This window comes from Salvelinus fontinalis, unplaced genomic scaffold (assembly GCF_029448725.1).
Source record: "Salvelinus fontinalis isolate EN_2023a unplaced genomic scaffold, ASM2944872v1 scaffold_0197, whole genome shotgun sequence".
In the NCBI taxonomy this organism is placed as follows: Eukaryota; Metazoa; Chordata; class Actinopteri; order Salmoniformes; family Salmonidae; genus Salvelinus; species Salvelinus fontinalis.
The window spans coordinates 62,731-89,921 of record NW_026600406.1 but is presented as its reverse complement, the minus strand read 5'-3'; the positions used below and the strand labels follow the sequence as shown (position 1 = coordinate 89,921).

The 27,191-nt window shown below is 45.2% G+C and overlaps 1 protein-coding gene across 1 annotated transcript in view; it reads right to left on the bottom strand.

Annotated features, from left to right (window-relative positions):
- The window catches only part of LOC129844359 (alpha/beta hydrolase domain-containing protein 17C), a 52,392-nt gene extending 50,937 nt beyond the window's left edge, over positions 1–1,455 (bottom strand). Inside the window, exon 1 of the mRNA XM_055912678.1 lies at positions 571–1,455. Coding sequence (XP_055768653.1) covers positions 571–1,055 — 485 coding nt within the window. The 5' untranslated portion in view covers positions 1,056–1,455. The remainder of the gene's footprint in view (positions 1–570) is intronic.
- Between the last annotated feature and the right edge of the window lie 25,736 nt (positions 1,456–27,191).

Sequence of the window (27,191 nt, the reverse complement as noted above, 5' to 3'; positions counted from 1 at the left end):
ACTGAAGGAACTAACAGCCTGTCGGGATAAAGAGCAAGTAAACAACGAAAAGAAGCTGGGAGCTGGCGGTTGTCTCTCAGTAATCTAGCTACTAAAATGACACAGCACGCCAGGCAGTCAGTCCAGCCCTGACCCTGCCATAAGCATCGTTTTTATGATTTCTGGAAGATCAACGTTTTTGGACTCATTCAGAAGGTTTTATCTGATTAAGTATAAGATGCAAATAATTGTAAATTCATGTTTAAAGTTCCAGTGTGGGCTTCAAGAGGAGTTGTCTGGCCTGCACAGATCATCAAAGTTTAAACATGGAAGCTACCACCTAAACGTGTGCACAGAATCTAATGTTACCAGTCCTCTCAGCCATATAAATGAATAGCTAATGCTCTGCTCTCAGCTGTGTAGGCAAATAAATAAAAAAGCTGTGTAGGCATGTTATAGTGGTTGTCATAGCAATCAAATATGGAGGAAACGTTAGCTAACTAACAAAGCCCAATACAATAAACCCAACTAGCTATGTAGCTTGCATGTTAGCTTGTTGACACTGGCTGTATAGGCTAGTGCTATACTCACTTGTTCCTTAGCACCTGCCAGGCAGCCTCGATGTCCGCATACAGGTTCTTTTCTGACGGTTTCCCGCTGCTGACACCGTAGCCCGAATAATCATACGAGAAGACGTTGCAGTTTATCCTCGAACCGAGGCCGATGTAGAAACTGCACATTTGGCCTAAGTCCACTGCGTTACCGTGGGAAAAGAGCAACGTGTACCGGCTGTTGGGTGCGCATCGTACAAACATGCAACCCAGCCGGTTTCCCCGACTGGTTCTGGTGTTGAACACCTCGACAGCGTCCAGTTCGCGTTGGGAGTACTGCCAGTCTGCTCGCTCGGATAGATGCAGGCTACTCGTCCCGTTAGCATCGGTATGTACGGAGTACGTGGGTTCGGGAGGGAGAAAGGCTAGTTTGGATGCGATGCGACTGGGACAGGGCGGGCAACAGAATAGCCAGCATAGTTCGCCGAGGGAAAAACCATTCATCCTTGGGCCTTGTTCGGGCATTGAGGCTCGATAGACGCTTTTTCTTTGTAACACCAGCAAATGTATCCAGCTATGTTTTTTTTATCTAGCTGGTAACAAAATATCAATAAAACACTTCGTAAGGAGCTAAACTAGCTAGCCACCTAGTACTAGCTAGGCTAGTAGCTGGCTAACTGGTTTCTCCTTTGTATAGCTTGGTAGCTAACGTGATTTACAAAACTCAGAAAGTCGTTAACATAGTTAACGATTTTTTTGTGTCTACAGAAGCGATATAACTTGCTTGTTATCATACAATTTCAAAACGTTGGTCGAAGAATTAAGCTTATGTCAAACGTAAACGTCGAGTTAGCAGGCTAATATAATGTATGCAGCCATATCTTTCAGCAGTAACGCCAAATATAAGATTTCCGGTCGAACCGGATATCCTTTCGCACTTTTTCGTCAAAATCATGTTGATGACAGACGTAGTAGCAATAATATGCATATTATGCAGTCACTTACTTGATAGTAGGCTATTATTGAAATATGAGTGTTTTCTCTAATGCATATGCAATCATGCAACAGCTTTGTTCATGCTAGCTACATCAATAGTTTGCCTGAAACCACAGTTTGAATGGAAAGAGTGTTGCTTTTCTGTAATTGCATCTGAATAAATGCACATTAGTTGTAGATCCATTGGGTTGAAAACAAACATGCAAATTGCTGTGAAAAGAAAACGGACAGTTCAAGGACCAGAAATTTAAATAGGTTTAGAATATTCATTGAGAAAATGGAATGCATGTGAGAATGATAGGTGGCGGTATATGCACCTGTCAGTTTGGTTGTGATCACCCACCCCCAAATGTTGCTTAATGCTCAGCACTAAAGGCTAGTAAATGTCTGACATACACATTCGAGGTCGGAAAGGGCAGCTAGTAGTGTGGACGAAATGGAGAAAAAGTTGGTGAAGCAACCATATGGGTGTCAGTTCTGATGTTATGGAGCGGGAGGATAAGGGTCAATGACCAGAATGGTCGGTAGTGGAAAGACATATGTTACCTTCCCCAGTTTCTGTGTTTTGGATTTGTATGTGTTTGTATGTGTATATTTCAGGAAGGCTTCCTGGATTTTAAGCAGCTGATTGGTTGGCACCATCGATGATTGGAGCTCTGAACCCTCCCTCTCGTCAGGGGAAACAGCTGTTTTCAATTACCAACTCCTTCTCCAGCTGGATAAAAGCCAGTGTTCCTTTATCAAAAAGAAGCTCCCTTCTTTGATGTTCTGTGTTGGTTGTGTCCCAGTGACAGTTTTGTTGAAGGTATTTTGTAGCTGTAGGACTTAGTGTTTTTTTTGTGGTTTTAATCCCTATAGGACTGTGTTTTTGATTATTGACATTTTTCACTTTATGTTAGTAATTATTCTGTGTTTGTTCCCAGGGGGGAAGAAGGCATCTTGGGAGTGCTTAGGCAAGAGGCCTGCAGGCATACATAACCTGTACTATTTACTGTCTATGCACACGAGGTAAGACATTGGCAGACCACCCCCTGTATTTTGGTCAGCATGCCAGGAGGTGCTAAAAGGTTAGGAAACTAGTGGGTAGGTAGGAGAGGGAACTCTTAACTTTTACTTTCTTTGCTTTGGTTCTGTCTAGCCCCTTTCCCCCCCACATTATTGTGTTAATGAAATAAATTCCCTGTAAATGATCATATTCTCTGCCTCTGTCATCCTTATCTGCACCTACAATCCCATACTACTTTCACTCCATGGGGAGTTGAGATGTAGCAGGGTTATGTGTTCCCTCCAAGAGGTGTACGTAACAACATAGGAAGAAGACAGATCGTGATACAGAATGCATTGGAGTATCTAGTAAAGAGGGCCAAAGTAGAAAGCAAGAGTGGTGATGGTGTTTGATAAGACTACAGGGCCTTACACCCTATCCAACTAACTAATGCCATAGAGAAAGGGGTAGGTGAAGTGAAATTAGCTTGGTTCATTGGAAATGGTAGATTGTTTATATTGTGTGGTAACCAGGCTCAGCAAGAGAAGATTCTGAAAATGGGAAAGCTTAATGAGAAGATTAAAAGACCTGGTGCTTATGATAGGCTGAGTCATCACCGGGGTCTCAATATCTTGCCTATTGGCCTGGACCCCTTATTGTCGACACGACGCCTCGCCGATCCATCACGACTGGTCTGCCGACGTAATCGTCTGATTGTGGTTTCAACAGGCCTTTCCGTTGCGATGTCGCCTGTTGCCGTTGCGATCTCCTGGCCCGCTAGCTTTCTTAACGCCGTGTCTCCCGCTTGCCTAGCATAGTAGCGACTACCGAACGGCTCCCTGACTCTCCTATTGCTGCTCATTAGCCCTTATGATCACTCGGCTACACAGCTGATACCTGCTGGACTGTTCATTAACACTACCTCTTTTTGTTTCTGTCAGCCCCAGCCTTGAACTTAGGCCCTGTGTGTACCTAACTGACCCCCTTTGCCCATTCATTGCCATTTAGCTGTTGTCCTAGCTCTCCCTACCAATACCTGTGATTGCTTTATGCCTCTGTCAATATGCCTTGTCTGCTGCTGTTTCGGTTAGTTTTATTTCACTGTAGAGCCCCCAGTACCGCTCAACATGCCTTAGATAGCTCTTTTGTCCCACGCATGCGGAGACCTCACCTGGCTTAACTGGTGCCCCCAGAGACGCAACCTCGTCACTCAATGCCGAGGTTTATCTCCACTGTACTCACATCCTACCATACCCTTGTCTGTACACTATGCCCTTAATCTATTCCACCACGCCCAGAAATGTCCTTTCATTCTCTGTTCCCAAAGCACTAGATGACCAGTTCTTATAGCCTTTAGCCGCACCCTTATCCTACTCCTCTGTTCCTCTGGTGATGTAGAGGTTAACCCAGGCCCTGTAGCCTCCAGTACTACACCTACTCCCCAGGTCACTCATTTGTTGAATTCTGTAACTGTAAAAGCCTTGGTTTCAAGCATGTTAACATCAAGTCTCCTCCATAAGTTTGTTATTGTCACTGCTTTAGCCAACCCTGATGTCCTAGCCATGTCTGAATCCTGGCTTAGGAAGGCCACCAAAAATTCTGACATTTCCATCCCCAACTACATTTCCTGTCAAGACAGAAATGGCAAAGGGGTGGAGTTGCAATCTACTGCAGAGAGAACCTGAAGAGTTCTGTCATACTGTCCACGTCTGTGCCCAAACAGTTATTTCCAGAAGTCTCTCACTGTTGCCGCTTGTTATAGACCACCCCACAGCTGTGCCCTGGACACCGTATGTGAATTGATTGCCCCCATCTATCTTCAGAGTTCGTACTGTTAGGTGACCTAAACTGGAATATGCGTAACACCCAGGCAGTCCTACAATCTTAACTAGATGCCCTCAATCTCACACAAATGATCAAGGAACCTATCAGGTACAACCCTAAATCCGTAAACATGGGCACCCTCATAGATATCATCATGACCAACTTGCCCTCCAAATACACCTCTGTCTTCAACCAGGATCTCAGCGATCACTGCCTCATTGCCTGTGTCCGTAATGGGTCCGCGGTCAAACGACCACCACTCATTACTGTCAAATGCTCTCTAAAACACTTCAGCGAGCAGGACATTCTAATCGACCTGTTCCGGGTATCCTGGAAGGATATTGACATCATCGTGTCAGTAGAGGATGCCGGGTTGTTCATTAAAAGTGCTTTCCTCACCATCTTAATTAAAGAAGCATGCCCCATTCAAAAAATGTAGAACCAGGAACAGATACAGCCCCCCTGGTTCACTCCTGACTTGACTGCCCTAGACCAGCACAAAAACATTTTGTGGTGTACTGCATTAGCATCGAATAACCCCGCGATATGCAGCTTTTCAGGGAAGACAGAAACCAATATACAATTAGGAAAGCAAATGCAAGCTTTTTCAAACAGACATTTGCATCCTGTAGCACAAACTCAAAGTTCTGGGACACAAGTCCATGGAGAATAAGAGCACCTCCTCCCAGCTGCCCACTGCACTGAGGCTAGGAAACACTGTCACCACTGATAAATCCACGATAATTGAGAATTTCAATAAGCATTTTTCTACGGCTGGCCATGCTTTTCACCTGGCCACCCCTACCCTGGCCAACAGCCCTGCACACCCCGCAGCAACTAGCCCAAGCCGCCCCCCTGCTTCTCCTTCACCCAAATCCAGATGGCTGATGTTCTGAAAGAGCTGCAAAATCTGGACCCTTACAAATCAGCTGGGCTAGACAATCTGGACTCGCTATTTCTAAAATTATCCACCACAATTGTTGCTACCCCTATTACTAGCCTGTTCAACATCTCTTTTGTATTTTCTGAGATCCCTAAAGATTGGAAAGCTGCCGCGGTCATCCCCTCTTCAACGGGGGAGACACTCTAGACCCAAACTGTTAGAGACCTGTATCCATCCTACCCTGTCTTTCTAAAGTCTTTGAAAGCCAAGTTATCAAACAGATTACCAACCATTTTGAATCCTACCGTACCTTCTCCGCTATGTAGTCTGGTTTCCGAGCTGGTCATGGGTGAACCTCAGCCACGCTCAAGGACCTAAATGATATCATAACCTCCATCAATAAAAGACAGTACTGTGCAGCCGTCTTCATCGGCATGGCCAAGGCTTTCGACTCTGTCAATCACCACATTCTTATCGGCAGACTCAACAGCCTTGGTTTCTCAAATGACTGCCTCACCTGGTTCACCAACTACTTCTCTGATAGAGTTCAGTGTGTCAAATTGGAGGGCCTGTTGTCCGGACCTCTGGCAGTCTATGGGGGGGCCACAGGTTTCAATTGTCAGGCCAACTCTCTTCTCTGTATACATCAATAATGCCGCTCTTGCTACTGGTGATTCTCTGATCCACCTCTACGCAGACGGCACCATTCTGTATACATCTGGTCCCTCTTTGGACACTGTGTTAACAAACCTCCAAACGAGCTTCAATGCCATACAACACTCCTTCCGTGGCCTCCAACTGCTCTTAAATGCAAGTAAAACTAAATGCATGCTCTTCAACCGATTGCTGCCCGGACCCGCCCGCCAGACTAGCATCACTACTCTGGACGGTTCTGACTTAATATGTGAACAACTACAAATACCTAGGTGTCTGGTTAAACTGTAAACTCTCCTTCCAGACTCATATTAAGCATCTCCAGAACAAAATTAAATCTAGAATCGGCTTCCTATTTTGCAACAAAGCCTCCTTCACTCATGCTGCCAAACATACCCTCGTAAAACTGACTATCCTACCGATCCTTGACTTTGGCGATGTAAATTACAAAATAGCCTCCAACACACTACTCAGCAAAGTGGATTTAGTCTATCACAGTGCCATCTGTTTTGTCACCAAAGCCCCATATACTACCCACCACTGCGACCTGTATGCTCTCGTTGGCTGGCCCTCGCTACATATCCGTCGTCAAACCCACTGGCTCCAGGTCATCTATAAGTCTTTGCTAGGTAAAGCCCCGCCTTATCTCAGCTCACTGGTAATCATAGCAAAACCCACCCGTAGCACGCGCTCCAACAGGTATATTTCTCTGGTTATCTCCAAAGCCAACACCTCCTTTGGCTGCCTTTCCTTCCAGTTCTCTGCTGCCAATGACTGGAACGAATTGCAAAAGTCATTGAAGCTGGAGACTTATATCTCCCTCACTAACTATAAGCATCAGCTGTCAGAGCAACTTATCGATCACTGCACCTGTACACAGCCCATCTATAAATAGCCCACCCAACTACCTCATCCCCACATTGTTATTTTTTATATTTTGCACCCCAGTATCTATACTTGCACATCTGCACATCAATCACTCCAGTGTTAATGCTAAATTGTAATTATTTTGCCACTATGGCCTATTTATTGCCTTTCTACATTTGCGCACGCTGTATATAGATTTTTCTATTGTGTTATTGACTGTATGTTTGTCTATCCCATGTCTAACTCTGTTGTTTATGTCACTCTGCTTTGCTTTATCTTGGCCAGGTCGCAGTTGTATGTGAGAACTTGATCTCAACTGGCTTACCTGGTTAAATAAAGGTAAAAAATAATAATAAATCTGCCACAGATATTAAAGAAAATGTGAAGGGGGACAGAGTGATTGAGGCCAAAAAGTTGATCAGTAGGAAAGAGGGTCAAATAAGTGAAGCTTATTAGTGATGCTGAGGTTTGAGAAAGTCTTGCTGGGAAAAGTACAGATAGGATTCCTTAGTTTCAATGTTAGAGAATTTGTCACATATGCACTGCAGTGTTTTAAGTGTCAAATAATAGGACATGTTCTGTTCAGGGTAAAGGAAAGAAAAGATGTGCCAAGTGTGGAGGGGGTGTGATTATGGTGAATGTGGAAGCAATGTGAAGGTTAAGTGCTGTAATTGTGGGGGAGAACACAGTGCAGCATTTGGTGGATGCCAGGTGTAGAGAGGCTCAGAGATATAGGATCATTCATGATGTATCATGTGCAGAGGCCGTAAAACAGATTGGTAGAACTACAGTGGACTCATTGAGCTTACATGGATGTACCTGTAGTAGGTGGACCTACTGTCAGACTGATTACGTTTACATGGATGTACTTGTAGTAAATGGACCTAGTGTCAGATTGGAGTTTACATTGATGTACTTGTAGTAAGTGGACCTACTGTAGAGGCTGGTGCTTCAAGTGGTCTTGGCATGGTTTCAAGGCCTGTTCAGTAATGTTGTCCTCATGAATGTGCGGTGTCAAAGGACACTTTGATAATTAATAAAGTTGACTTCATAGCTTTTATTGGTAAGGTTATCAATACGACTCAGGTTGTGGAAGGCAAAAATGCCAGGTTGAATGCTATTGTGGAGACAGGAAAATAGATATTGGAGGTAACATGTTACTGTTCAAATGCTGAACAATTCTAAGGGTGGAGTGTTTCAGCATGACAAAGATACTTTTTAATGGGGTTGGGGAGGGTGTGGTCGAAGTTAACTATTTATTTGGTTCTGAATTTTATGTTCATGTTGGTACAGAATTGGGCAGCTCATGATTGATCGGTGGACTCTGTAGTGTGGCTTGGAGTCTAAGTTAGACATCGTCGTTAGGTTGCTGTGGTGATGGCAATCCGGAGATCTGTGGAAGAACCTAAGAGATACTAGCTAGAAGGTGGAGATGGGATGCACAACTTGATAAGGCTAGTAACTTGACATGCACTACAGAGCAAAGAGGAGGAATGTTAGTTTGGTCAGGTTTAGGTAGGGAGGCAGTGGTGATTAAGGTGAGTGCAGACAGGTGTGGAGGCTGATTGGCAATTAGTAGCAGCTGGTGCTTGTTGAGGAGCTGCGGTCAAGACAACTACTTAAAATGTTGCAAACAGGCGTGGAGGCTGATTGGCAATTAGTAGCAGCTGGTGCTTGTTGAGTTGCTAGGGATCTGTGTATAAGGCAACTAGTTAAAGTGTTGCATTCAAGTCTAGTCCTCTCACCTGTTAATTCTTAACACAAGTATTCCTGGTAAGTGGAAATGTGAATTAGCATGAAAGCATATTTGAATACCATAGAGCACAGGTGTCAAACTCATTCCACGGAGGGCTGAGTGTCTGCGGGTTTTCGCTCCTCCCTTGTACTTGATTGATGAATTAAGGTCATTAATTAGTAAGGAACTCCCTACACCTGGTTGTCTAAGGCTTCATTGAAAGGGAAAAACCCAAATCCTGCAGACACCAGGCCCTGCATGGAATGAGTTTGACACCCCTGCCATAGAGGTTGCAACTTGCATCCTTTTCTTGTATGTGTGTTGGGAGTGGTGTTTCTGCAGTATCATAGAATCCCTCTGGTGGGGATCCACCAACGTTACACAAACACACAGTTGTACTCTCTCAAACACACATTACAATCTCAAACACTCACTCGGACACACTGCCATAATCAGTAATAACCATATGGAGTCGAGACTGGGCTGGATTTATCATAGCTAGAAGGATGAAGCACATGACCAGATAGACTAATGTGCTTAAAGCTGGCAGGGTGCAGAGAGACGTGGCCTGGGACTTGTCTGAAAACCACTCGGCTGCCTGGGAAATTAAGTGGAGTATAAAGTGCCGATTGCTCCAACCCATCTGTTTAATATTCAGAGGAGATAAGCATAACTTCAATTCCCATGTAGAGCCCCATGCAGCTGTAAAGTGGAGGCATGTGCCCATCACAGGGGGTTGGTGGCACCTTAATTGGGGAGGATGGGCTTGTGGTAATAGCTGGTATCAAACACATGGTTTCCATGTGTTTGATGCCATTATGAGCCGTCCTCCCCTCAGCAGCCTCCACTGATACCCATATGCACCATATAAATAACATGTTAGTGTGTTCTCTAGTCTAGGCATTTACCAGTCACTCACATGTTAGTGTGTTCTGTAGTCTAGGCATCTACCAGTCACTCACATGTTAGTGTGTTCTGTAGTCTAGGCATCTACCAGTCACTCACATGTTACAGTGTGTTCTGTAGTCTAGGCATCTGCCAGTCACTCACATGTTACAGTGTGTTCTGTAGTCTAGGCATCTACCAGTCACTCACATGTTACAGTGTGTTCTGTAGTCTAGGCATCTACCAGTCACTCACATGTTACAGTGTGTTCTGTAGTCTAGGCATCTACCAGTCACTCACATGTTACAGTGTGTTCTGTAGTCTAGGCATCTACCAGTCACTCACATGTTACAGTGTGTTCTGTAGTCTAGGCATCTACCAGTCACTCACATGTTACAGTGTGTTCTGTATTCTAGGCATCTACCAGTCACTCACATGTTAGTGTGTTCTGTAGTCTAGGCATCTACCAGTCACTCACATGTTAGTGTGTTCTGTAGTCTAGGCATCTACCAGTCACTCACATGTTACAGTGTGTTCTGTATTCTAGGCATCTGCCAGTCACTCACATGTTACAGTGTGTTCTGTGGTCTAGGCATCTACCAGTCACTCACATGTTAGTGTGTTCTGTAGTCTAGGCATCTACCAGTCACTCACATGTTAGTGTGTTCTGTAGTCTAGGCATCTACCAGTCACTCACATGTTAGTGTGTTCTGTGGTCTAGGCATCTACCAGTCACTCACATGTTAGTGTGTTCTGTAGTCTAGGCATCTACCAGTCAGTCACATGTTACAGTGTGTTCTGTATTCTAGGCATCTGCCAGTCACTCACATGTTAGTGTGTTCTGTAGTCTAGGCATCTACCAGTCACTCACATGTTACAGTGTGTTCTGTATTCTAGGCATCTGCCAGTCACTCACATGTTACAGTGTGTTCTGTATTCTAGGCATCTGCCAGTCACTCACATGTTACAGTGTGTTCTGTAGTCTAGGCATCTACCAGTCAGTCACATGTTACAGTGTGTTCTGTATTCTAGGCATCTGCCAGTCACTCACATGTTACAGTGTGTTCTGTATTCTAGGCATCTGCCAGTCACTCACATGTTACAGTGTGTTCTGTAGTCTAGGCATCTACCAGTCAGTCACATGTTACAGTGTGTTCTGTATTCTAGGCATCTGCCAGTCACTCACATGTTACAGTGTGTTCTGTAGTCTAGGCATCTACCAGTCACTCACATGTTAGTGTGTTCTGTAGTCTAGGCATCTACCAGTCACTCACATGTTACAGTGTGTTCTGTAGTCTAGGCATCTACCAGTCACTCAGTCATGCACATGTTAGAAGAGAAGAATCCTAGAATGTCATGAACCTACTCTCCTCGTCATCATCTGCTCTTCATCATCCCTAGGTAGGTATGCACAACGCACACACCTCTTTCATCCTCTGCACTATGTTCCTCTTGTTTGTATACGTTGAAGCGCATTCTCAAATGAATGGAAGGAGACAGACAGGGATCATTTTAACTGCATCAAATGTCTAGTTGTCCAATCGAAGCAGATCTTTAACCTCAGACAGTGGCAATACACATCATCATCATCCTGGGATGAAAGATGAACCAGAGAAATGAATGTCAGATTAAACCCTGATCATCTTGCAGGCACGTTGCTCTGAGTCCTAGTAGTTATCAGATGTTGTGTCAGTGTGCTATCAGTGTGCTATGATAGGCTAAACACAAACTGTGGGAGAAATTAGCAATGGCCAGATTGGCCACCATGTCCCTTGTTTCATATCATGTAACACGATCTGGGCCCTGAGCAAAGTGCATGTCACACACAGCACTTGAGCAAAAGCACTAGTAAGACATTTGAACAAGTTCACACATTTCAAGTTTACAAAAGCCTCATTAGCAAAGCCATTAGATATTAAACATTTAGTTTAATACGTGCTAGTAATGCCGGGTTTAAAGCAAAAATCAGCAGTGTAAACAATAAAGCATTTTCCCCACCCCTGTTTTGTTAAAAAGATGAGGGTTAGGGCTGGAGAAATGGAACCACTCTCAGATTCATAGACAGAGCTATGGATGCAAGGACTGACGATCCATAATATCAAAATGATAGGCTATATGGTGTTTTTACATTTACTTTGTTTTTCAAACATTGGAGTGAAACAAGCTTATATTCTGGGTTCTGATGGGGTATGACAGTTGAACTAAGTTCATGAGGCATAAGTTATATTCTTCAAGAATCAATGGGTACATTGCATCGCTTCAGAAGTCCAAAAATGTATGAAGCAACTGTAGAGTTCCTTTTCTTAGGACATTTTATTATGAAAATCAGCTGATCAAATGCTTTAGAACAGTGTTTCTGAACTCCAGTCCTCGAGTTCCCCCAACAGTACACATTTGTACTGTAGCCCCGGACAAGCACACCCGATTCAACCCATCAACTAATCATTAAGCCATCAGTGAGTTGAATGAGGAGTGTTTGTCCGGGGCTACAATGAAAATGTGTACTGGTGGGCGGCAAGTTGGTTCAGTTGCACAAGCTGCCCTCTAGTTGTGAAATTCTGCCCTTAGGACAGAACAAGGGTTTGTCTATCCCAAGACAAGTAAGATACAAAGACAGCCTGCTGATCATTGCCTCTACCCAACTAGGAAGATCATGGCATGGCTTCCCCTCCATATGATTTGTTTGCAGAGTAGTATGAGACTGATCTTAGGCCAGTTTTGAGTGTCCCCTTAGTGGTTAAGGGATGGATGTCGAGAGGGGTAAGCTGATCCTAGATCAGTGCCAAAGGGCAACTTTTTAACCTGGAGTGAATGTTTGTTTAAATAGATCTGATTCCAGCTATGAGAGAGAGCGGTTTAGATCTGTCTCTCTGAGGCAGATGAGTATGGAGGGTTGGGTTAAAGTCCGGTCACAAGCAGGGACAACAATCACCGTCTTGAATTTCTGCTATAACAGACCTCTTGCGGCCAAGCTGTCTGCACAATAATCCATCCCATGTTTTGACACATTGCAGTATTTTTATTCTGATGGTATCTCATGTCCATATACTCAGCTGTGCCTGTGGTAGACGTGAGAAGAAGAGAACTCTACATTTGAAACAGTAAGTGTAATCAAACGAAGCAGAATGTATTTTTAAAGGAACACATTCTTTCATAAGATCCTTTATTTTGGAAGTCTAGAGGCTACTCTGATTGGTGCTAAGGCCTGTACTTACACCAATTCACCACTCACACCCCAGCCCAAAGGATTTGGTAACAGTCACCCAGACACACAATCACTGCAAATGCATATCAACACGTGGTGCTAAAATGGCTGTCTGACTTTCAGTCTTAAACAAAGGACTTTTTAAGAGCGTCATCCTTATGACAGCAATATCTGGAAGAGTTCTCAACTTTAAACAAACATTATTTTCATGCTAGACCTACAATGTGTACCACTAAAATGTGTACAGCGCCATATCTATTAAATCGACTAGACAAATACTAGACTGCAACAACAAGACTTTGTTCTTACGCCAAACAACTTTAAAGTAGGTTTTTATGTGGGGTTTTATGTGAGGTTGACTAGTTCATCATTTCGTACCGCCACCTCGTTAAATCCATTACAGGTTTAATGGAGGTGAGGGAGCAAGTGTCCAGAGAAAAAGAGATGGGTGGGGAGTGAGAGGCCAGAGACATGAGAGAGAATGAGAAAGATGTCAAAAATAGGGAGAGAGAGACAAAGGAAGAGACATACTGTGGAGAGTGTGATAAGGAGACTATCATAACTAGTGATGTAGCGCTAATAAAAGGTGGGAAAACGCTGGTCAGGGTGAGTAAAGTAAAGCTCCCTATACTTCGCTATACTTTGCACTTTTCTGCAAAAGGTGGGTTAACCATACGCACAAAATAAAAAGGTGGGCTCGTTTAAGTGCGTTTACCTTCCACTGGTCATAACCAGCTGTGTGTCATAACATGTCATAGCCAGCTGTGTCATAACCAGCTGTGTGTCATAACATGTCATAGCCAGCTGTGTCATAACATGTCATAACCAGCTGTGTGTCATAACCAGGTGTGTGTCATAACATGTCATAGCCAGCTGTGTCATAACATGTCATAGCCAGCTGTATGTCATAACCAGCTGTGTGTCATAACCAGCTGTGTGTCATAACATGTCATAGCCAGCTGTGTCATAACCAGCTAAATGTCATAACCAGCTGTGTGTCATAACCAGCTATATGTCATAACGTGTCATAACCAGCTGTGTGTCATAACATGTTATAACCAGCTGTGTTTCATAACATGTTATAACCAGCTGTGTTTCATAACATGTTATAACCAGCTGTGTTTCATAACATGTCATAAGCAGCTGTGTTTCATAACATGTCATAACCATCTGTGTTTCATAACATGTCATAACCAGCTGTTTCATAATATGTCATAACCAGCAGTTTCATAACATGTCATAACCGGCTGTGTCATAACCATAGCTTGTTCTTTCAGAGGGCACAATGAAGATATGACGCCTTTAGAGTCACACTCTAGCCAGCTTCCCGCTTTGTGCATCAGCACTCCCATCCCGTACCTCTTCTCTCTGCCAACTCTATCAGCATCTACTTCCTGTATGTGTTTGCTCCCCTCCCTCTCCCTGTCATGCCTATCGTCTGCCAGGGGGAAATCCCTGCCCAAAAACTAAACTCCAATTTCCGGTTCACTCAATGCTGGGGACCGTAAATCCTTTCATTGCCATATCCTAGATTGCAACCCAAATGGCACCCTATTCCCTATATAGTGCACTACTTTTGACAAGGGCTGGTCAGCTGTGTTTCATAACAGTGCACTATATAGGGAATAGGGTGCCATTTGGGACGTAACCCTCTTGTATTAGCATAACAAGACAGTAGCCGACGCACCCAGATGGTGCAATAAAAAGGGCTTTGAGCAAACAGGGAGAAGTCACCGGGTAGCTTACGTTCGCAATTGACCAGGACTCTCCCAAGGCTTTTGTTCAGGCAACGTCAAAGACACTAATATAACCTGGTTCCTTCACCATAGCCACACAGTATTCACATCAACAATGGAGGGAGCTGATTACTCAACAGTACCTGACTCACTCCTTCTGGGAAGAGAAGTGTTTTCAGGCACACACACATACAGATCATACAAACATTCAGACGCACACACACACGCTCCACAATCACATCACTACCAACCACTGAGGGACTTCATCTAAAATCCTCAGAGTTAAATAACAGTGTTGATTTCAGCTAGAGAGAGGAAACATCCATTCTGCGGCACTTAACGATCAAAGGGACCAAGACAAATGATACTTTACCCACTGGGGAGATGGAGAAGAGATGTTTTACAGCTATGATCACCCCCCGGAACAACAACAATCTGAGGTCATCAGACTGCAGTCTACAGCTATGCTAGCGCAACAACAGTACTGAATGTGACGTTCTTGCCCCGATAATAGACTTCCATTATCAAAGCCCTCATTCCCACAGAAGAGCAAAGACACACTCAATGACACCTAGACAAGCAGCCAAAGTCCATTGTTTTTTGATCTGAGATGTCTTGCAGGGGGGTGGATTTGGGCGCCAGCATCTGCACTTAGATCGAGACGGATTCATTTTCTGTAGGAATGATGCCTTAATGGGCCTATGGGAGTCCATTCTCAGGCAAGCTGCACGCTTATCGTCTGAAGAGTCAACACATGCTCCATTACGCAAACAAACACACACACACACAAACGCCCTGGTGGAGTGGTGCCAGGAAAATAACTTCTCCCTCAGCGTCAACAAAATGAAGGTGCTGATTGTGGACTACAGGAGACAACGGAGAGAGCACGCCCTCATCCACATCAACAAGGTCGCATTAGAGGGTCAACAGCTTAAAGTTCCTCAGCGTGCACATCACTGAAGAGATTAAATAGTCCTTCTTCACCACACACAGTGTGGTGAAGAAGGCGCAACAGGAGGCTGAAGAAATTCATCTAGGCCCTTAAGACCCTCACAAACTTCTACAGATGCACCATTGAGAGCATTCTGTCGGGCTGTATCACCGCCTGATATGGCAATTGCACCGTCCGCAACCGCAGGGCTATCCAGATGTTGGTGTAGTCAGCCCAACGCAACATCGGGGGCACACTGCCTGCTCTCCAGGACTTCTACAGCACCCAGTGTCACAGGAGCCAAGAAGATCATCAAGGACCTCAGCCACCTGAGCCATGGCCTGTTCACCCCACTACCATATAGAAGGAGGAGACCGTAGAGGTGCATCAAAGCTGGGACAGAGAGACTAATAAACAGCTTCTATCTCCAGGCCATCAGACTGTTAAACAGTTACCACTAGTCGACCTCCACCCAGTACCCTGCCCTGGACCTTAGTCACTGATACTAACCAACTACCACCCGGTACTCTACCCTGCACCTTAGAGACTACTGCCCTACGTACATAGTCATTGAACACTGGTCACATTAATGATGTTTACATACTGTTTAACCCACTTTCTATGTATATAGTGTAATCTAGTCATGGCTCATCCTCTATAACTAGTGCTGTACACACCTTTTCTATTCATGTACACACATTATAAACAGTACCAGTCAAATGTCTGGACACACCTACTTATTCAAAGTTTTTCTTTACTTTTACTATTTTCTACATTGTAGAATAATAGTGAAGACATCAAAACTATGAAATAACACATATGGAATCATGTAGTAACCAAAAAAGTGTTAACAAATCAAAATATATTTTATATTTGAGATTCTTCAGAGTAGCCACTCTTTGCCTTGATGACAGCTTTGCACACTCTTGGCATTCTGCCAACCAGATTCATGAGGTAGTCACCTGGGATGCATTTCAATTAACAGGTGTGCCTTGTTAATTTGTGGAATTTCTTTCCATCTTAATGAGTTTGAGACAATCAGTTGTGTTGTGACATGGTAGGGGTGGTATACAGAAGATATCCCTATTTGGTAAAAGACCAAGTCCATATTATGGCAAGAACAGCTCAAATAAGCAAAGAGAAAAGACAGTCCAATATTACTTGAAGACATGAAGGTCAGTCAATCCGTAAATGTCAAGAACTTTGAAAGTTTCTTCGAGTGCAGTCGCAAAAACCAACAACCGCTATGATGAGACTGTCTCTCATGAGGACCGCCACAGGAAAGGAAGATCCAGAGTTACCTCTGGTGCAGAGGATAAGTTCATTAGAGTTACCAGCCTCAGAAATTGAAGCCCAAATAAATGCTTCACAGAGTTCAAATAACAGACACATCTCAACATCAACTGTTCAGAGGAGACTGCGTGAATCAGGCCTTCATGTTCGAATTGCTGCAAAGAAACCACTACGTAAGGACACTAATAACAAGAAGATACTTGCTTGGACCAAGACACAGGAGCAATGTTCCATAGACCGGTGGAAATCGGTCCTTTGGTCTGATGAGTCCAAATTTGAGATTTTTGGTTCCAACCGCCGTGTCTTTGTGAGACGCAGAGTAGGTGAACTGATGATCACCGCATGTGTGGTTCCCACTGTGAAGCATGGAGGAGGAGGTGTAATGATGTGGGGGTGCTTTGCTGGTGACACTATCTGTGATTTATTTAGAATTCAAGGCACACTTAACCAGCATGGCTAAAATCGAGCACACAGCCATGTAATCTCCATAGAAAAACATTGGCAGTAGAATAGCACATACTGAAGAGCTCATTTGACTTTCAACGTGGCACCATCATAGGATGCCACCTTTCCAACAAGTCAGTTCGTCACATTTCTTCTCTGCTAGAGCTGCCCGGTCATCTGTAAGTGCTGTTATTGTGAAGTGGAAACGTCTAGGAGCAACAACGGCTCAGCCGCGAAGTGGTAGGCCACACAAGCTCACAAAACGGGACCTCCGAGTGCTGAAGCGTGTAACAATCGTCTGTCCTCGGTTGCAACACTCACTACCGAGTTCCAAACTGCCTCTGGAAGCTACATCAGCACAAGAACTGTTCATCGGGAGCTTCATGAAATGGGTAGCCTAAGATCACCCTGTGCAATGCCAAGCGTCGGCTGGAGTGGTTTAAATGAGAATGTGTTCGACGAGCAGGTGTCCCCATACTTTTGGTCGTGTTTGTGTGTGTGTGTGTGTGTGTGTGTGTATATATTCCAGACTGACATTGTTCGTTCTGATATTTCTTCATTTCTTTATTCTTACTTCATGGATTATGTGTGTATTGTTTTGTATTGCTAGGTATTATAACTGCACTGTTGGAACTAGAAACACAAACATTTCAGTGCACCTGAGAAAACATCTGGGAATCTCTGTACGTGACCCATAAACTTTGATTTGACATGCAATCACACACATATTTGACCCCCACGGTTTCCCACACTGATAGGCTCCCAGCTGGAGGAGATTTGACCCCCAGAAGGCCCCTGGCAGACACCAGCCCTGCATACCTCCTCGTTGGGTTCAGTCCAGCCGGGGCCTGGGCCGATCAGGATAGAAAGCCGGGGGAGGATTCCTGCTTTCAGCAACCTCACTCCCATGGGGTTAAAAGACAGAGGTTTGACTTTAATTGAATGAGTTTAACTCAATAACCTTTAGTGTAAATCATCCAATTGACGTTAAAATGACAAATTATATTTATTTACTTAGGCAAATGGTCATTGGTGACTTCAGCAGATTGTTGTATTCAGCCTCAGCTAGTAGCCTAGCTGCTGGTAAGGTGTTACACTGATTGGATAAAGTACACAAGTATGTTACTAATGGTACTAGTTTTAATGTCCTGAAGCTACAAACACCTGAATAAGACAGCAGTGAAATGCTTTAGGCATCATATTAAATACACTGTAGAACCTTTAACAGTTGAATGCACAGAAAAAGACATAAAAGACTCCAGAATCTGCCTCTGGCTCTCGACGTGAGATCGAGAGAAAAATATGAAACAAGCAGAATCTAATTCATTCCGTTCATCCCCAAAGAATTGTTCTTTTAAGCCTCTCTTCCTGTGAGAGATATGACAAGGAAACAAAGTCACACATTCTGCCTGAGGGTAAAGCTCCTAGCCAATGAGCGCCCTTTCCTTCCTGCCCCTCAGTGTGTGTGTGTGTGGTAGGAAACCATCATATTCATGTACCTGTGCTGTAAAAGCACTCAACCACGAAACACTACAATGCGGCTGATTTATAGAAGTGGGTAACACCAGTTATAATTGATGTCCTACGGCAGGGTTTCCCAAACTTGGTCCTGGGCCCCACACACCCCTCTGGAAAAGGACATGTTTTTTTTAGCAAGGTTGTAATCTGACAGAGCGAGGAATGTAGAAAAGTACCCTGCAGAATATACAATTCCCACACATTCCTTCTGAATATGAAGTAGTATCCTTTCAGCACAAAACTCAGTGTTATTGGCCAGGGTTTGGGCTGTGCTGAACAAAACAGAGATGATTTCTCTCACCGGAAGGAGATCTGATGATTTAACGTCCATCAGGACAGAGATGTTGTCACTAGTGTGTTATTTTTAGCGCCAGGTTTTCCAGACCATGTGCCCTGACCAGAAAACAGTCCAGGACCTAGTTATGACCATGTGCCCTGACCAGGAAACAGTCCAGGACCTAGTTATGACCATGTGCCCTGACCAGAAAACAGTCCAGGACCTGGTTATGACCATGTGCCCTGACCAGGAAACAGTCCAGGACCTAGTTATGACCATGTGCCCTGACCAGGAAACAGTCCAGGACCTAGTTATGACCATGTGCCCTGACCAGGAAACAGTCCAGGACCTGGTTATGAACATGTGCCCTGACCAGGAAACAGTCCAGGACCTAGTTATGACCATGTGCCCTGACCAGGAAACAGTCCAGGACCTAGTTACGACCATGTGCCCTGACCAGGAAAAAGTCCAGGGCCTAGTTATGACCATGTGCCCTGACCAGGAAACAGTCCAGGACCTAGTTATGACCATGTGCCCTGACCAGGAAACAGTCCAGGACCTAGTTATGACCATGTCCCCTGACCAGGAAACAGTCCAGGACCTAGTTATGACCATGTGCCCTGACCAGGAAACAGTCCAGGACCTAGTTACGACCATGTGCCCTGACCAGGAAACAGTCCAGGACCTGGTTATGACCATGTGCCCTGACCAGGAAACAGTCCAGGACCTAGTTATGACCATGTGCCCTGACCAGGAAACAGTCCAGGACCTGGTTATGACCATGTGCCCTGACCAGGAAACAGTCCAGGACCTAGTTATGACCATGTGCCCTGACCAGGAAACAGTCCAGGACCTAGTTATGACCATGTGCCCTGACCAGGAAACAGTCCAGGACCTAGTTATGACCATGTGCCCTGACCAGGAAACAGTCCAGGACCTAGTTATGACCATGTGCCCTGACCAGGAAACAGTCCAGGACCTAGTTACGACCATGTGCCCTGACCAGGAAACAGTCCAGGACCTAGTTACGACCATGTGCCCTGACCAGGAAACAGTCCAGGACCTAGTTATGACCATGTGCCCTGACCAGGAAACAGTCCAGGACCTAGTTATGACCATGTGCCCTGACCAGGAAACAGTCCAGGACCTAGTTATGACCATGTGCCCTGACCAGGAAACAGTCCAGGACCTAGTTATGACCATGTGCCCTGACCAGGAAACAGTGCAGGACCTGGTTATGACCATGTGCCCTGACCAGGAAACAGTCCAGGACCTGGTTATGACCATGTGTCCTGACCAGAAAACAGTCCAGGACCTGGTTATGACCATGTGTCCTGACCAGAAAACAGTCCAGGACCTAGTTACGACCATGTGCCCTGACCAGGAAACAGTCCAGGACCTAGTTACGACCATGTGCCCTGACCAGGAAACAGTCCAGGACCTAGTTACGACCATGTGCCCTGACCAGGAAACAGTCCAGGACCTAGTTACGACCATGTGCCCTGACCAGGAAACAGTCCAGGACCTAGTTATGACCATGTGTCCTGACCAGGAAACAGTCCAGGACCTAGTTATGACCATGTGCCCTGACCAGGAAACAGTCCAGGACCTAGTTATGACCATGTGCCCTGACCAGGAAACAGTCCAGGACCTAGTTATGACCATGTGCCCTGACCAGGAAACAGTCCAGGACCTAGTTATGACCATGTGCCCTGACCAGGAAACAGTCCAGGACCTAGTTATGACCATGTGCCCTGACCAGGAAACAGTCCAGGACCTAGTTATGACCATGTGCCCTGACCAGGAAACAGTCCAGGACCTAGTTATGACCATGTGCCCTGACCAGGAAACAGTCCAGGACCTAGTTATGACCATGTGCCCTGACCAGGAAACAGTCCAGGACCTAGTTATGACCATGTGCCCTGACCAGGAAACAGTCCAGGACCTAGTTACGACCATGTGCCCTGACCAGGAAACAGTCCAGGACCTAGTTACGACCATGTGCCCTGACCAGGAAACAGTCCAGGACCTAGTTACGACCATGTGCCCTGACCAGGAAACAGTCCAGGACCTAGTTACGACCATGTGCCCTGACCAGGAAACAGTCCAGGACCTAGTTATGACCATGTGCCCTGACCAGGAAACAGTCCAGGACCTAGTTATGACCATGTGCCCTGACCAGGAAACAGTCCAGGACCTAGTTATGACCATGTGCCCTGACCAGGAAACAGTCCAGGACCTAGTTATGACCATGTGCCCTGACCAGGAAACAGTCCAGGACCTAGTTATGACCATGTGTCCTGACCAGGAAACAGTCCAGGACCTAGTTATGACCATGTGTCCTGACCAGGAAACAGTCCAGGACCTAGTTATGACCATGTGCCCTGACCAGGAAACAGTCCAGGACCTAGTTATGACCATGTGCCCTGACCAGGAAACAGTCCAGGACCTAGTTATGACCATGTGCCCTGACCAGGAAACAGTCCAGGACCTAGTTATGACCATGTGCCCTGACCAGGAAACAGTCCAGGACCTAGTTATGACCATGTGCCCTGACCAGGAAACAGTCCAGGACCTAGTTATGACCATGTGCCCTGACCAGGAAACAGTCCAGGACCTAGTTATGACCATGTGCCCTGACCAGGAAACAGTCCAGGACCTAGTTATGACCATGTGTCCTGACCAGGAAAAACTGCTTACGAGAAAGAAATAACTACATGCAGTATGATATCTCCCTCATCATGTATAGTAAATCAACAGTTACCTTTATTAAGAGACAATGTTTGTCCACAGTGCATGTGTGAGATGATGTCACCCATATGCTTTGATTTCTCTATGTCAGCTCAGTTTCACACACACCGCAAGCACGCTGGCAAGCTCAGTTGGTAACACCTCTCCAGAATCTATTTACGAGGTCTTGAATGTACAGGTAGTCAATTATAAATGGCTCTCCTGGCCTGCATTCCTACCTGACATGACACGCACTAAGATTAGCCTGTAAATACCTATCTGACATCTGCTAAGCTCTGAAACATTTCTGAGAGAGATAACTAACTAGGGGCGTGGTCTTTCTGTAGCTACATGCACTGGTGTTTGTCTGGCGTCTACCACAGTCTATCATGCCTGATTGTCATAACCTCATAGCTGGTAGCCTGGTGTTTATTTGAAAGAGTCATGCTGAAGTATTGTTAATGCTGTGCTTTAGAAAGGCATGTCGTTCACACAGCTCTCTGCTCCAGGCCCTGCAATCACCACTGAGATGAGATTTGGAATCCGCCGTGGTGTGTGTGAAATCTGCCGTGTTTGCCAGGGCTGGGTTTTGCGTCTGTGTGCTGACAGGCTTGAATCACGCTCTTCTGCACAGACAACGGCAACAAACTCCAAAACACCAACAACCTGTTTACTTGGGGAATCGTGTTGCTTCGGCTGTGCTTTGGAGGTCACACATTCCACACACTCTAATTAACAATACACTTTGGTCTGGTTTCCCGGATACAGATTGAGCTTAGTCCTAGACAAGAAGCCCTTTCAATGTAAAATTCTCATTGAAGTGTGAAAGACTAGGGTTCAAACACAGGTCTCCTGAGAGACACAAGACTGTGTTAGCTCCCCGATGGCTGTGTTAGCTCCCCGATGACTGTGTTAGCGCCACGATGACTGTGTTAGCGCCCCGATGGCTGTGTTAGCGCCCCGATGGCTGTGTTAGCGCCCCGATGGCTGTGTTAGCGCCCCGATGACTGTGTTAGCGCCCCGATGACTGTGTTAGCGCCCCGATGGCTGTGTTAGCGCCCCGATGGCTGTGTTAGCGCCCCGATGGCTGTGTTAGCGCCCCGATGGCTGTGTTAGCGCCCCGATGGCTGTGTTAGCGCCCCGATGGCTGTGTTAGCGCCCCGATGGCTGTGTTAGCTCCCCGATGGCTGTGTTAGCGCCCCGATGGCTGTGTTAGCGCCCCGATGGCTGTGTTAGCGCCCCGATGGCTGTGTTAGCGCCCCGATGGCTGTGTTAGCGCCCCGATGGCTGTGTTAGCGCCCCGATGGCTGTGTTAGCGCCCCGATGGCTGTGTTAGCTCAACGGGCTAACGCAAGTTTTCAGGTCTCAGGAAACATTACTCAGCACCTGAGCATGGTTAATTAGCCCACTGCATATTGTTTTTTGTTGTTGTTGTGTATATCCCTTATCTGCATCAATTGTCTTTGTATTTTGATAGGCCTACTCTATTGACCACGTTCCAGGCTGACTACATTGCAGTCGGCTGCCAGATTTCACAACGCCTTGATAGGTGTTAAACATACTGTATCAGCTAACCACATGGTATGCTATAGCAATCTGATGCTTGACTGCACAGTTTATGACGTGGCACACAACCATTGCTTTCTGCGTGCAACATGACTACAATAATCAGCCTGGAACGTGACCATGGTCATGCCCATGGATTTCAGTTTGTATTGATCACGTTCCAGGCCAACTACATGCATTGCATCAACAATGGTTGTGTGCCACGTCAGACTGCGCAGTTGGGAATCAGATTGCTATATCACATGATGTGGTTAGCTGATATGTTAAACACCTATCCAGTCGTTGTGAGATCTGGCATGCGTCTGCAATGTAGTCAGCCTGGAACGTGGCCAATGTAGTCATCTAGAACCGCGGACACTGTGATATTGCAATCTCAGTGAGGATCTACCTGGATCCCTCAGAGTTAATGCTAACCTCACGGTTAACCCCAGCCTGGTGTTACAGGCCTTCACTGCTTTTCTTCCCCCCCTCCCTGCTAGTTAATTTCATAATGGTGGGTGGAAGATTCCACCCACTTGATGTGCCAGGTTTGAATTACTCTCTGAACAGAGAGAAAGATGCAACTCAGCAGTATTTCTGATGACCTGGGCCCAGTTTTTTTGATAGGCCTATTTGATAGGATTACATGCATATAAATAGAAGGAATAGAACGTCCCCATTCAACTCAAAGATTTGTCCGGCCCTGGAGGCCTGGACTGAAGAAAAGGAGCCTTCCATCTTGTATCCTGCACTCAAGCCACCATTGCAGGGCTTCCTAGGGAAGAGGCCCCAGATAAGTCAGGACAGTGCAGCTACACTTCCCTCAGCAAGTATTTATCTTTAACCTTTATTTAACTAGACAAGTCAGTTAACAACACATTCTAATTTACAATGACGGCCTAGGAACAGTGGGTTAACTGCCTTGTTCAGAGGCAGAACAACAGATGTTTACCTTGTCAGCTCAGGGATTCAATCTAGCAACCTTTCGGTTACTGGCCCAACGCTCTAACCACTAGGCTACCCATGGACTTATTACACATTTTGTGGTGTTACAGCCTGAATTTAAAATGGATTCAATTAAGATTTGTCACTGGTCTACACACAATACCCCCTAATGTCAGTCGAATTATGTTTTAAGACATTTTTACAAATTAATACAAAATAAAGCTGAAATATCTTGAGTCTAAGTATTCAACCCCTTAGTAATGTCAAGCCTAAATACGTTCAAGAGCCATTTTGTTAACGTAAGTTGCATGTACTTACTGTGTACAATAATAGTGTTTAAAAGGATTTACCCAGAAAGACTCACAGCTGTAATCGCTGCCAAAGGTGGTTCTAACATGTATTGACTCTGGGTTCGGAATACTTATGTAAATAACATATTTCTGTATATAATTTTCAATAAATGTGTAAACATTTCTAAAAACATGTTTTCACTTTGTCATTATGGGGTATTGTGTGTAGATGGGTGAGGAAAATAAATATAATCCATTTTGAATTCAGGCTGTAAAATGTGGAATTAGCAAACAGAATTTCCGAGCAAACAGCTGGAGGCAGGGCTTTCTCCTATAGAGCTCAATTTTTATGGAATGGTCGGCCTATCCATGTGAGAGATGTAGACTTAGTCTCAATGTTTAAGTCTTTACCGAAGACTCATCTCTTCAGTAGGTCCTATGATTGAGTGTAGTCTGGCCCAGGGGTGCGAAGGTGAACGGCAACACACTGGAGCGACGAACTGCCCTTGTTGTCCCTCCACTGGGATTCTCTGCCTCTGACCCTATTACAGGGGCTGAATCACTGGCTTACTAGTGCTCTTCCATGTCATCTCTAGCAGGGGTGCGTCACTTGAGTGGGTTGAGTCCGGTTTTGCGCCTCCTCGGACTCGCGCGGTGGAGATCTTCATAGGCTATACTCAGCCTTGTCTCAGGGTAGTAAGTTTATTTTTATTTTACCGTTATTTTACCAGGTAAGTTGACTGAACACGTTCTCATTTACAGCAACGACCTGGGGAATAGTTACAGGGGAGAGGCTGGGGATGATTAGGTGACCATGATGGTTTGATGGTGGTTGAAGATATCCCTCTAGTGGTGTGGGGGCTGTGCTTTGGCAAAGTGGGTGGGGTTATATCCTGCCTGGTTGGCCCTGTCCGGGGGTATCGTCGGACGGGGCGACAGTGTCCCCTGACCCACCCATCTCAGAATCTATGCTGCAATAGTCTATGTGCCGGGGGGTTAGGGTCAGTCTGTTATATCTGGTGTAATTCTCCTGGCTTATCTGGTGTCCTGTGTGAATTTAAGTATGCTCCCTCTAATTCTCCCTCCCCTCCCTCCCGGAGGACCTGAGCCCTAGGATCATGCCTCAGGACTACCTGGTCTGATGACTCCTGGCTGTCCCCAGTTCACCTGGTTGTGCTGCTGCTCCAGTTTCAACTGTTCTGCCTGCAGCTAGGGAACCCTGACCTGTTCACCAGATGTGCTACCTTGTCCCGGACCTGCTGTTTGACTTTCTCTCCCACACCTGCTGTCTCGACCACTGAATGCGTGGCTATGAAAAGCCAACTGACATTTACTCCTGAGGTACTGACCTGTTGCACCCTCTACAACCACTGTGATTATTATTTGACCCTGCTGGTCATCTATGAACATTTGAACATCTTGAAGAACAATCTGCCTTAAATGGCCATGTACTCTTATAATCTCCACCCGGCACAGCTAGAAGAGGACTGGCCAACCCTCCGAGTGAGGTTCCTCTCTAGGTTTCTTCCTAGGGAGTTTTTCCTAGTCACTGTGCTTCTACATCTGCATTGCTTGCTGTTTGGGGTTTTAGGCAGGGTTTCTGTAGAGCACTTTGTGACATGCTGATTTAAAAAGGGATTTATAAATAAATGTGATTGATCACTGTATGTCACAAATTTGTTTCTCCAGACCCTCGGTCATTTTCACATATGAATTCAGTACTCTGTTGCAGTTCCCTGGTGTGTTTGTGACAGTTCTCCAAAATGCATTTTGCTTTCAAAGGACCTGAAATAATCACCTTTAGGATACGATTTGCAAGACACACATTGTACATAACGTTAGCAAGCTAGCTTGTTCACAACGAGCAAAAGGTTCCACTGTCTTCACACTAGGGTCTATCATTCAAGCTGTACAGTAACATGTCAGGATGTGTATTTTGAAAGCAACCAGATTCAGTAGAGTAGTTACACTGGTGTCAGGAGAACAAGGTCCAAGTAGGTTAAATACACTAGAGCCACCTGAAAACACACACATCCATCTCCTGTGAAGTGTTATTGAATCCTCCCATAAAACCCGTTCACACTGAAACCCTTTTCAGTGTGCCATCTCCAATATTTTCCTCTCAGACCATTCTTTCAAGCAAAGTTTCGGCAACTATGGTGGACGCAGGACCATAGCATCACATGCGTTCGTAAAGCTGACAAACTCTAAATACAGCAGGGAAAATAAGTACAGCCCCTGGAAAGTATTTGGACAGATGGATATGTAATCTTCACTTCAACACTGACAGATAAAGATAACCTAATTTAACTGAAAGATTATACTTTGCAATCATTTATTCATAAAAAAAATATCTTAAATAAGTTTTGTTTTTTAAAGTAAACCCCTAGCTTCAATAGCTGGTGTTGGCTGAAATAACTTCAATGTAGCCGTTTCTTGTAACTGTCTATCAGTCTCTTATATTGACTGGGAGGATTTTCCCCCACTCTTCTTTACAGTACTGCTTTAACAGTGTCATGTTCGAGGGATTTCTTGCATGCACGTCCCGCTTCAAGTTCCCCCACAGCATTTCGTCAGGATTCAGATCTGGGTTTTGACTCGGCCATTCCATAACCCTCCATTTGTTCTTGTTGAGCCATTCTGTTGTAGCTTTGCTTGTGTGTTTTGGATCATTGTTCTGTTGCAAGATTCATGTTCGCTTCAGCTTCTTGACAGATGGCCTCACATTCTCCTCAAGAATTCTCAGGTACAATATGGAATTTATGGTTGACTAAATGATGGCAAGTTGGCCAGGCCCTCAGGCAGAAAAGCAGCCATAAACCATAATTCCACCGCCTCCATGCTTTACGGTTGGTATGAGGTGCTTCTGTTCAAAGGCAGTGTTTTGTTTTCGCCAAAGATGGCGTCTGGAATTGCGG